At 36.0% G+C, this 13,000-nt stretch overlaps 1 protein-coding gene across 1 annotated transcript; it reads right to left on the minus strand.

The window, feature by feature from the left end:
- Positions 1-11,763: 11,763 nt before the first annotated feature.
- LOC125470188 (flowering-promoting factor 1-like) lies at positions 11,764-12,507 on the minus strand. Its single transcript, XM_048568830.1, has one exon. It carries the CDS (start codon positions 12,420-12,422, stop codon positions 12,036-12,038), a length of 387 nt encoding a protein of 128 aa, XP_048424787.1. The 5' UTR covers positions 12,423-12,507; the 3' UTR covers positions 11,764-12,035.
- Positions 12,508-13,000: the final 493 nt, after the last annotated feature.

The following is a 13,000-nucleotide window of genomic DNA, read 5'->3' on the forward strand; positions in this document are numbered from 1 at the left end:
TGCTTGTTCAGGTTCCATTGTGTAAATAAAACGAGCTGAGATCGAACAAATATCAAGCTCGCTAAAAAAATGAGTCAATTGAAAATTTGTATGTTTAGCTTGTAAAACTTGTAACTCGTGACAGCTCGTATATTTTTATGTACAACACTGTTTTAAAAAATTAGCCGCTAAGTAGTTAGCAACTATCTGTCATAATTAATTTCTAAATGTTTGAAAATTATGAAAGAGTACGTAAACTTGCCTAACTGCTTGTCTAAGCGACCTCCTACCTCTTCTAGACCCGTCTAAGTCGCGACAAAGTAAGTTCATCAAACACAATCACTCAAGGTCCAAAGTAAAGCTAAAAACCATCCAATTAAATTTTTGTTTATAGAATGAGTCCCAATGTACAAACACTGTTTCAAAGGGAGAGTTCTGAGTTGATATATATTTTTTTTCTCTTTTGTTTTGATCTTGTTGTTTTTTGTATGCCGTTTTAAAATGAGGAATCGGAGTGGATCACGAGCAACTGCAGAAGATCCCCCATTACTAAGTTGAAGGGTATAATAGGAAATTTAGGTGTCTGCACTTTTCGTCGTTTGATTAGGTCAAGTTGTTTGGTCACCTTCAACTTCAAGTTGCTTTGTCACCTTCAACTTCAAGTTGCTTTGTCCTCAAACTTGTCCTGCTGCGCAGCCATGCCTTCTAGAAAAGCATACGCGGACAAGTATAAAAATATGCAAAGTCTTCTGGTGGTCACTGTTATACTTTATATATTTCATAAACAACTAAAAACACTAATTTGAAAGAATCTATAAATTATGCTCAATTGATAAAGTAATCGAAGTCAACATAGCCTGTAGGAAAGATGAACCATCTTTGACAGAACCATGCGGAATAGGCTCAACCATGGACTTCTCATTCGGTGGAAATTGTATTGAAATCCTGCGGAGTAATATGTTAGTTGACAAAAGTCTTCTGCACACTCAAATACTCCTTTATACTCGATCTAATGGGGCGTTCATATGAGTTTCTATGTGTTGTGAGCAGGGACCTTAGCCTTATATTTATATGGACTTAACTCTAATGAATATTCCCATAATAATGTCATTAGGAATCCTTGCAGTCCAAGGATAATTGATACATCAAATCTCATTCCAAATAGGATAGAATTAGGAGCCCTTATTCCCCAAGGAGATCCGGAATATATTAACTTTACTTGGGATACAAGTTATAGCTATTAACTAAATCTTAATCTTATTTATATTGCAAACAATCTTTAAATTAAAGGGCATTTTAACGAAAAGCTTCCGATACTGTTCACTTTAACGAAAAACCACATTTTTACACTAAAAAGTCAATCCTAGTACTATTCACTTTACCCTTTATTTTCTCCTTATCGTTAAAACTCAAAGTTTTCAAGCTATTTTCATTCGTTTTCCTTTAAATTAACTATGTAGACCTATTAACCGTTGGATTATGATCCAACGTCCAACGATCACAACACAAAGATGCTACCTACATTCTCTTTTCTGCAGTCTCTTTTGAAACGCTAGCAAAATGATCAATAGTACTGTTTTCTAATTCTTACAAGTCGGTAAGCAACAATACTAAGTCGTCTAATTGAAACCAACGAAGGAGACTGCAGGAAAAAAAAACATCATATAAGATGTACAATACATGAATGATATTGTACTGTATATCTTGATCCTCTTCGTGGGTCTTCCCAGCATTACAAGCAACTTCCCGCATCGATCAACCAGCAAAATGGGATGTAATATCATAATCATGTTAATGTGATAACTGTACATGAAATTAAATCTTTGCTGGTTTAAAAAACAAAAAAAATAAAAAAACACATTCAAAACCATCATGTTTGGGCCATAAACAAAATAAGGTCCAATATGAGGTCAAACTATTTTTATTTACGCAGCAAGGTCGAATTTGGAATTCTATCTCATGGCTCGAACGACCACTTTATTCCACCCCAATCAGTCTGACGGCTCGAATAGGGAAAATTTTTAGGTGTACCCTCACTCATTAGAATTTTTTTGGTGTACAAAAAGTGAGGGTGCACCAAATTTTTTTGGTGTACCCTCACCATTATGAGTGAGGGTACACCAAAAAAATTTGGTGTGCCGGGTACACCGAAAAATTACTCCTCGAATAGGATACGCACCGAGGCGCATCTGTCACGTAGACGATCAGACCCGAGCATATCTTTCCATCTTAAATGTCGACGTATGCGCCATCCACCACATCGAAGTCACCACGCGAACCGCCACAAGACACATGTGAAGGCCACTTCAAGATTTTACTATATATTTTACCCTAATCTTAGTAATAATTTATTGATTATTTTGGTAAGATTTTGATAGTTTGAATTATATTTCCAATGTAGGACATTTGACTTTCTCTTGAGCGAAAAGTAATCAAACGGATGAATTTTGGAGTGATTCCAATAGGAGGATGTTCGTGAGTCTTTCAAGATGATTTTATCACTAGTACAAAAAAACTTTGCGGGACGCAGGTCTTTCGTCGCGCAAAGTCAAAAAACGTCGCTCAAAACTTTGCCTAACGAACCTTCTTCATGCGTAAACCGTCGCGGCAAGGTAATGACAGAAGGACTTGCATGATGAAGGGGTTACATGCGTCACGCACTTTGTGCAACGCATGTAACCCCTTCGTCACGCAAGTGACTTTGCGCAACGCATGTAACCCCTTCGCCGCGCAAAGCTACTTTGCGCAACGCAGTATACGTCACGCAAAGTGCGCACAAAGTGACTTGGTGCGACGTAGCCTATGTCGCGCAAAGTGGATTTTTGGTTTTGGTCAAAAATATTATTTTCTTAATTTTTAATAATATTGTAATTAAATTCTAAACAATAATTAATTAACCAAAGAAAAGTATTTAATTATAAAATATATGAAAATGTACATACAAGATGTTCGAATAAAAAAGAAAAAACTACAAGTAGTCTTCTAGGTGCAGTGGCTACTGGGTATTGGCAGGATGAAGTGACTCGGAGGTTGAAGGTGTAGCAAGATTAGGTACTGGTAGCGAGATTTGGAGGCTGGTCATCTGTATGGCTTGTATAAGGTCTCTTATATGCCCGATATAAACCTGCAGCTGCTCGCCCTAGGCCCTTATCTGCTCCTTCATCTGCTCACCCTGGACCTTAAGCTGATCCTTTAAGGTTGTCACTTCCTCCTTCAATGAATCGACCTTTGTGGTGTTCGATCTGGAAGAAGAAGCACCAGTCTCACGAACTCGTGCTTTCCCCATGCACCGAACAACCTTGTCGTGACGACGATCGAAGTTTTGATCCAGGACATCAGTCAGGATTTGAAAACCTGCATCCTTGGGTACCACGACGCCCTTAATTGGGGTCTCTAGGGGAAGCTGCGATGTTGCTTCTTGGAGAACAGTAGTGCGCTTTTCCACCATAAGAGCTTGTAACAATAAAGAAAAAACATATATATAAATAATATTTGAACGATTCATACATATAAGAATAATAACAATTACATATATACTTACATGAAGTTGCTTAGCGGTCGCATCTTCAGGTCGAACGTAAACATCCTCGAACATGTCGATCTCTGGGAACTTAGAACCCTCCTGAAGAAAAAAAAAACATTAAGAAAATTTTATTAATCAATAATAATAAATAAATTGTATAAAATTTCTAAATTAATATACCTTTACCTGACGTCGTGCCTCAAGCCTATACGAAAAGGGTTTCGAACCGGAATGGTGGAGAAGTGTCTTTGACTCTCGAGCTATCTTGCCAGCAACAAATTTCTTTTGTGAAACACACAATATACATGTTAGTGCGACTATTTGAAATAAATTAATCAAAAAAGCTTAAAAAAATAATTAAAACAATAATAAATTATTATTCAAATATTATGTACATACCACAAATTTTGGGTCCGTAAAATGTTTGCAGAGCCACCCCTAATCCTCTGGCCGGTCCTTCAACTCACTTGGGCAACCATGTAGGCGTGCAATCTTCGGAGTATCCTATAGCTTAAAATGCGTGTGAAGATAGTTCTTCCAATGTTTGTACTGGGTTGCTAAGGTCTTATCTAAGTAGGCCTTGACCTCGGGGGATATATCATCAAGATCAAAAATGACCTACGAATATGAAAAACAATAAAATAATAGTAAGCTTTTATTTATTGAACAAGAACTCGGTGTAAATCCAAGTTTGCTGCATCCCCCCGTGAAGAATTAAGATACGAAATAGGAATTCAATAGAACTTGTAAGTTTGAGAGACTATCAGCGTAATTAGACAACTTGTGCTATCAAGGTTTACGTTAGTTAATGTTACAACTTAATCAGGTCCACAACCATCGGATAGCAAAGTTTACTACACGAACAGTTGCACTGGAAAAACTTATGCTGTAATTTTACAAGTCTTCTCTCCCCTCTTAACTTGTAGATCCAAAGTCCTAAATATATCTAGTAAAGGCATGTGCTTCACCTAATATCCCCTATAAACAAGCAGGGGAAATTGCACAAAGGCTTTGACTTTCGGTGAAGTCTTCGTTGGGATAGCGACCATTCGACTGAAAACATTAGAATACTGCAGATTCATTTCAACAATGCTCAAATTATGCTCTACATACTCAGATCAATCTTGGTAATAACTCATAAATACTGCCAAACATAAATAAGTCATTGACAAAATTGCAAAAACTTCAGCAAGAACACCTCTATGTTCATATAGAAAACACATATACAGATCAACAAAATTGCAAAAACTTCAGACAATCAACTCGAATCACATCACGAAAAAAACAAATTGACAAAAACCCAACATGCAATTTGAGCCTAAACCCTAAATAACAAAAACCCATTGAAAATCAGAAACCCTCACCTTGATTTTGGGACTGGATTCACATTGGCTTCGAGATTCGCGTCGCTGCCCGTCGTTTAGAATGAGAGGGAGAGAGACAACCGATAGAGTAGTGGTGGTGGTTGGATTGGAGATTGTGAAGAGGAAAGCTTGCGAACGAGAGGGAGAGAGATGTGTACGGGAAAGAGAGAATGACAGATAAGCGAGAAGGAAGAGAAAGATGGAAGAGGGAAGATGTCCAAACTTAGGAAAATTGAGGGAAAGAGGGAAGATAGAGGTTTATTAATTATATGGAAAGAGGGAAGAGGTCCAAACTTAGGAAAATTGAAAAAAACTACCTATTTTTCACTATTGCACCGTCAAAATTATCATAACTTGCGCGATGTAGGTATACAATTTGACGTCGCGCAAAGTGCTTTTGTGCGACGACCATTTTAAGGTGTCGCACAAGGTTTTTTTTTTTTTTCAATTATTATAAAAATTACTGAAAATGTGACTTTACTCCTTTCAAATTCAAATTTTTTTTACATAAACCCCACAATAATATATTTTTCTAATAAAAACCCACAATAATTTTTTTTTACATATATATCATTCAATTTCTTAAGTGTTATAAGTACTAAATAAATAAATTAAAATCTACTTAGTAAATATATATACTATTGAACTTGATGAGAAACGCATTGTACGAAACTAGTTTCAACATAAAAATTATACAACATAAAAAAAAATATTTAACAACATGAAACTGAAACAACATTTTTTAAAACATTTAACAACATAAAATTTAAACGCCTACTCCATACTTCTTTTGGCCCAAAGATGTGCAACAAGATCCTGTTGTAGGTACTTGTTTGTGGCACGAGAATGTATCATTTTATAGCGTCTCATGTACTCATTTATAGATACTACCAGTTATTGGATTGAAAGGCAAATTAGGCCAATAATATATTTTTGCATGAGCCCTTCTTGACCTATTTGGATCTTCTTGGTCATCATCGGACTCTCCATCAATATACCTATCTCGCTCATCCTCCACTATCATATTGTGTAATATGATGCAAGACATCATGATGGAGTCCAAATTTTCTCGACTCCACCCTTTTGCCGGTTCGCTGATGATCTTCCACCGTGCTTGTAGAATACTGAAAACTCGCTTAACATCTTTCCGGTATGCCTCTTGGTGTAAGGTAAACAACTTTTCTGTGTCATTCGTAAGGTTTGGAATTGCTTGGACAAGTATCGCCCACGTTGGGTAGATGTCATTTACCAAGTAATACCCTATATTGTATTGATGATCGTTGATGTATTAGTTAAGTTGAGGTGCTTTACCTTCTGTCAAGCGATTGAAGAGGGGTGAATGCCCAAGAACTGTAATGTCATTTTGGGATCTAGGACTCCAAAGAAAGCATGCCATATCCATGTGTCATATGAGGCAACCGCCTCTAACATAACAGTTGGCTTTCTCGACCTTCCGCTAAAGCCTCATTGCCATCCGGTGGGATAGTTCTTCCAATCCCAATGCATGCAATCTAACGACCCTATCATGCCTAGAAACCCACGGTCTTCAGGTTTGTGAATGAGCCGATTCAGATCTTCTTGCTTTGGCTCGCAGAGGTACTTGTCTTTGTAAACCTGAACAATTGTGTCACATAATTGGTCAAGAGTATCAAGGCATATAGACTTAGACATACCATGAGTTTCATTCATTGAATCAGCTGGGGAGTCATAAGCCATCATTCGGAGTGCAATAGTAATCTTCTGATGAGGTGAGAAACCAGGACGGCCTGTTCTATCCCACTTTTGTCGACAGTATAGATTGACTTACTGGACATCACGAAGTAAACACTCGAATACATGACACCTCATCCGAAAACGACGTATGAAATCATCTTCTATGTACATCGAGTTGGGGTTGAAGTAGTTGTTTATTAGATTGGCATGCGTCATCGCTCTGTTTCGTGGTTTGTAAGAGCGACCAGCCACCCTATTGAGGTTGTTCCTCAATTGGCTGACACACAATGGTTGCTGCTCTGTTTTGTTTGTTGCATCTTACTTGAACTTCTTCATCAGACTCCTCATCCTCTTGTCTCATTTGCGCCCATTTTTCTTCCAATTTGGAATTGGATGAGGAGCTCCATTTGGAATCCAAAGAGGATCCAAAGTTAGAATTCATTGCAAACTTGAATTGAAAGAGATTGAATTGAAATAGATTAAATTCCAAGTTGTATGAATTATAGATCCAACGACTAGCTAATGTCACTTAGCCCTTGGTTAGAGACAGTTTTTTGTGACAAGGCTAAAACGAGCCCTATGGCCATTTGGCCCTCGATTGGAGATGGAGGCAAATATGGTAATGTACTGTTCATTAAAATATTAATATCTTTGAGGGCCAGAAGGCTAAAACGAGCCATCTGGCTAGCCCTCGGTTGGAGATGGCCTTAGAGCCTAGAGTGGTTTTGTGGTTTGTGCATTTGGGAAGGACTATGAGTAGGATGCTCAAGGTTAGTGCAGGTAACTCCTAGGGCAATCTTTTCCTTGTGGTGCCTTTATGTAAGTTCTTCGGCTTGGAAGGTTTAGTCTTTCATGTTGGTTGGATTTTGGTCTTCCATGACTAGGAAGGAATTACATTGTATTAATGATGAATTTATAATCGTGAAGTTGTTTTGGTTTTTTTAGCATCTGTGACCTCTTGGTTTGCTGCGAGGACAACTTTTGACATACCTATCCTATGTAAGTTTTTGATCTTTTTTAATAGAGTTTCTTTTAATCTAAAGCAAAAAGAAGAAGATTAATGTCAAATTATACAAAATTACAAAAAAATTTAACGAGTTAAAACAAGGATAAAAATTGGTAAAATTCAAAACACAGGACCAAAATAAAATTTGAGCAGACCAGTGTGCCATTGTTCTATTTGTCTTTGGCAAACTTCCACTAATCTGTCATGTTTAGTAGCACACATAGAAGTAACTGACCGATTAAAATAAGTTAGATGCAGTACTTAATAGATGAACATTAGGGCTTGGGATGGTATCATAGTAGCTATACTGTGGCGTATAGGATCATCAAGCTATACTGTAGCCTAATGAATATTCATTACCATCTGTACGTTATGCAGATGGCTATGAGACCTTCCTGAATCATGAGAGCACCTCGATGTGTCTTATCACGACCTAGCTATGATCTGTTTTTCATCTTACTTTCTCTCTTTCGTGCTCTCTTGCTCTATTCTTTTTCTATTTTAGTTGGATCCTCTATATAAGGATTTTATAAATCTTTTAATTATATTTATTTATCGTACATTATGTAATTATTTTTTATCAAGTACTGTTTATATTTAATTTTAAATAAAAAAATTTACAATAATTTTTAATTACACGAATGCGATTCAAAATTTTTTCAGAATTCTCACAAAGAGAATCTTGCCAGGATACTCCGGGTTCTTCTTCTATCTCATATTGCCGAAGTTTTTAATCGTTAGATTTTATTTAGTTTATTTTAGATAGGGATCCTATGATTAAAAATTCTGAAATATAAAATACATTAGTATGCTAGAAAATCCCTATCTTTCCAGCTTTGCCAGGTCGATATCCAATGGGGCAACCCCAAGATTCGAATCTAGTCACCACACACACCATGCAAAAGACTTTCTTGGGTGCTTGTGTTATCGGAAAGGATTTTTTCGGATTCTTTTCATCTGATTTTTCTTATTAAATAATTCAGATTTTTTAAATTAGATTTAACGGTTAAAGTTATTATAACTTTTAGAATGAGCTCGTGTTTTTAACCGTTGAATCAAATTTTAAGGATTCAGATTATTTGATAAAAATGATTAGATGAAAGAGATTCAAAGAGGATCCATTTCCCAAATTATCAGGTACTCTAGGGGGGCGTTTGTTCGCCGGACTATCTCGGACTGGATTAGCTTCAAGGACTAAGCTGGACTGACTTAGACTAGACTAAATTGGACTAACTTAGTGAAGCGTTTGGTGCAGTATTGGACTAAGAAGCTGGATAATAACAAATTCTAATATTATATTATTTAATATATAAATTATTAATATTTTATTATGATCTTATCTTTTTCTTCATCTTTTCCTACCATTTCCGTCCACTCTTTTTCTCTTCTCTCATCGTCCCACCCTCTCCCCTTTTTTTCCTCTTAGACCTCTCAATTCATGTCTCTTTCTCATTCCTGGTCAAACTCCTTATTGATTCCAGTCTCTATTTCTCTGTCCTCCCTCTCTCTCTAGCTATGTGTTGTTCGAATGGAATCTCACGGCTCCAATTTTCCCGACGAGTTGCAGGTTTCCCGATATGTTTTCCGACCAACCCTTGTTAAATTGGATGAAGTTAGCACCGCCAAAAAATTCATCACCATCCCTAGACCGAGATCTTAGCTTTGAATGCTCGAATCTGTCATGGATTTGAAGAAGCCCAAACAGGCCGAGACTTCCAGGCCATTTTCCGGCCACATTCGACCACATTTTGGCCTTGATTCAGGTAAAATCGTAATCTTGTCACTCCTAGCTTCAATTTGGTATATTTTATATGAAAGTTGGTTGTGAAATGGATCTGAAAGAGAGTCGGAAAGTTAATGATTGATCTAGGTGACCGGAGATGACGAGGAGTTTGTCGGGAGTGGTCGTTGAGCGTGACGAGGATGAGAAAGAGATGATAGTCTTAGTTAGTCCCATGGTTATTGGGGGGTCTCGCTAAGACCTCTTAGTGAAGGGTTTTGTCCATGCTAGTCCCCTTTAGTCTTATTAATGTTAGTCCCAGCATGGAACAAACACAGTATTGGACTAATAGCTAGTCCAGTCCAATCCAGTCCAACCTAGTGAGAGCAAACAAACACCCCTATGTGTTTAAATAGTTAATTTTTTTTATTTAAAAATACCATAATTAATATTTAACAATTAAAACATTTGAAATATCAGATAGTCCAGAGCATCCAAAAATTTGTGCCATGCAAAAAGCTGATTTCCTTTGACCACAGCGAGATAAACAGTCTTAGAAAATTGAAATGATAAACACAGATAGACACCCCTATGGGGCTGGAAGAAAAGGATATCATACGTAATAGAATCTTCTTCGGATTTTTTTTGTGATATTCAGATGATCAATCAATTATATTCATTATATACTGTACAATTAATTTTTATTATGTACTATTTATACTTAATTTAGAATTTAAAATAATTTCTAACCATATAATGTATGATAAACGAACACAATTAATTAATTTTTGGATTTTCACAAAGAAAATCAGGAAAAGATCCTCGTCCGATATCATACCATCATATGATCTGCATTTATGAAGCTGTAGCTAGTTTTTCTGCTACTTCTCAGAGCTTTGCAACAATAATGATCTGCATCATCAAGTCCTCGTCAACTAATACTATAAACAAGAACTTATTTTAAAAGTTACAATAATTGTAACAATTAAATCAAATTTTAAGAATTCAAATTATTTAATAAATATGATTTGGTGAAAGAGATCCAAAGATATCTCCTTCCATAATAATAGGATGGCCACCGGTTTATAGGTATTATGGTACAAGTAACGGGTTCTTTTCAATATTTTCAACACACAGCAACTATATATATATATATATATGTATGTATATGTATAGGAAAGGGATCATCTCCATATTCTTTTCACTAAGATCATAAATTCGAGCATTTGAAATTTGATTGAACGGATAAAATTATTATAACTTTTAAAATAGATTCCTATTTGAAGCCATTCAATCAAATTTCAAAGGTCCAAATTTGTGGTCTTAGTGAACTTGATGGAAGAGATTCGGAGAGAATCCTTTTCGAGATATATATATACACACACACACACACATTCTTTTGTTTTACCTATTCAATATAACCTTTTGCATTAGGAGGAGGATTCGTTATCTTTCTATTCTCATTCTCTCCTATCACATATTATTTTTTATCTTATTATCTTTATAAAAACATCAATATAAAATGTTGACGTGGCTTAATCGTAACCGTTTAAATAAGAAGAGATAAAAGGGTAAAGAAATTAGAAAAGGAGAGAATCATCCTCCTTTGCATTAAACCTCTACAGTCTGTGGTACTTCTGCCTTCTGAAACTGACAATCCAAAGGACATGGTATAGCTAGCTAGCTACATGTTCCTGATGACTCTAATATTCATTATAAACTGCAAATTCCAGTTGGATTTTTTCTTGATTTTGATTCACAATCATTAATGCATGTGAGGGCCCACTTGTTACTTTCTCAGTCTCACCAGTGCTATATGCTTCTGATCAACATACATGCAAGCAGTTAAAACAAACCATCATAAGGATTAACCCACAACCCTATATTTGGGGAAGACTGGGAAGGCTTACCTACACCCGTTGTATGTGCCTACCAAGGATAAAGGTGAGTTTCTATTATCTTAGAGAGAGAGAGAGAGAGAGAGAGAGAGAATCTATTAGAGAACATACATAATTTTATGTTTACAACGCTCATTACGTAATATTATTATTCACTTAGTGACAAAATGATTTCCTCTTATCCTAATTGCTACAAGATGTTAAAAAATAAATAATTAAAAGTGATTGTTTGGATAACCATTTTGATTTCATTCATTATTTTCAGTTATTAAAAACTTATATGGTAACCATTTTCAGCATAAAACTGAAAGTCAAATTTTGAAAACTTGAATTTTTTTTTTTTTTTACTTTTTTTGTCACTTGGTTTTTTATGTTTTAAAAAATAGTGAAAATAAAAACTGAAGAACTAAAAACAAAATTGTTGTTAAAATGCATCCAAAGAAATAAAAACACATCCACCAATTTATAAAACATGGAAAAGGAAGACTGCTAAAAACTTGAAAATATTATAATTAAGATTCGATAATTTAGACCACGATCACATTATGATACAAGTGATGTGTTTATTAAAGAATAAGCCAATGTAAATTTCTCTAATCGTTTTATCAACCACATACATGCAGGATTTTAATTATCCTCCGACGTCATTTAGTATTACAGTCCAGTTCGGTTCAATTCTAATACGAATTTGAATCATAGATAATATTATTTACTTAAAAAAAATAGAAAAAGAGATGAAACAATTATATTTCACTGTTAATTGGCCGACTCAAGCCTGGTGTTTACATGATGACTAAAATGCATATTGAGGATGAATAAAGCACCATAAACCCTAGCTCTGCAATGCAGCCGGGTCACGAACTTCGAAGAAGGAGCGATTCTTGACGACGATGTCGTACATATGGAAGGACTTCATGTTGGCAAAATTATTTGGGAGCGAGATGAGGTGGACTGAGTTCTCGGAGCGGTGGAACTGGAGGAGGTCGGGCCGATTGGAGTTGCGGTAGCGAGTCCAGCCGAGTTCAGTGAGTCGCTGCTCGAGTTCGGAGTAGGATTGAATGACCTGGTTGGCTGGGAGGTAGACCAAGACTCGGGGCCGAGCACCGGGTGCGGTGGCTGTACCCGGATGCGGCGGCTCTTTTTGCTCGAACGACTCCCTAGTTGGGTTGGTGACCAGCCGAACGACGCCGTTTCTGTCAAATATCCACACTCCGGACATTGTTGGTTGTAGCGGGACTGGTGAAGATATTGAAGGTAATGTGAGTTAGTGAGAGTGCAAGAGAAAGTACGGTTGTCCTGTGTAGAGAAAGTATGCAAAACCCTATTCTACTTATAGCTAACCGAAGGACAACCAATAGTAAATGATGTCAAAATTGTTAATCTTTGATTCGAGTTGTGGGGTTGATATTGGTTTAGCTTCTAAACATACCGTTAAGAAGTTATTGAGCTTTCATAATATTTAGAATAATATTAGAAAGATTAAAATTTTAAATTAAATTTATAAATTAAATAGTGTGTCATCAATAAAAAATATCACGTTAATTGACATTTAATTAATAATCCAAACATTGCAATCACATATTTGGTTTATACAATTTGGTTTAAAATTTTAGTGTCCCTAACATTATCCTATATTTATACATGAAAGATACTGTCTAGATGTGAAAACTCATACGCCGGTTTATTAAGTCTTGTAAGTATAACGAGTCACTGTCCTATTATAATTTGGTTTTTAGTAATAATCAAAATTTTCTTCATAGTATTAAAACAAGTTAGTCCAGTCACATTCAAGGTTCA

This window comes from the organism of the source record quoted next, unplaced genomic scaffold (genome assembly GCF_019419815.1).
Source record: "Pyrus x bretschneideri cultivar Hongxiangsu unplaced genomic scaffold, Pyrus_bretschneideri_v1 Contig5, whole genome shotgun sequence".
Lineage (NCBI taxonomy): Eukaryota > Viridiplantae > Streptophyta > Magnoliopsida > Rosales > Rosaceae > Pyrus > Pyrus x bretschneideri.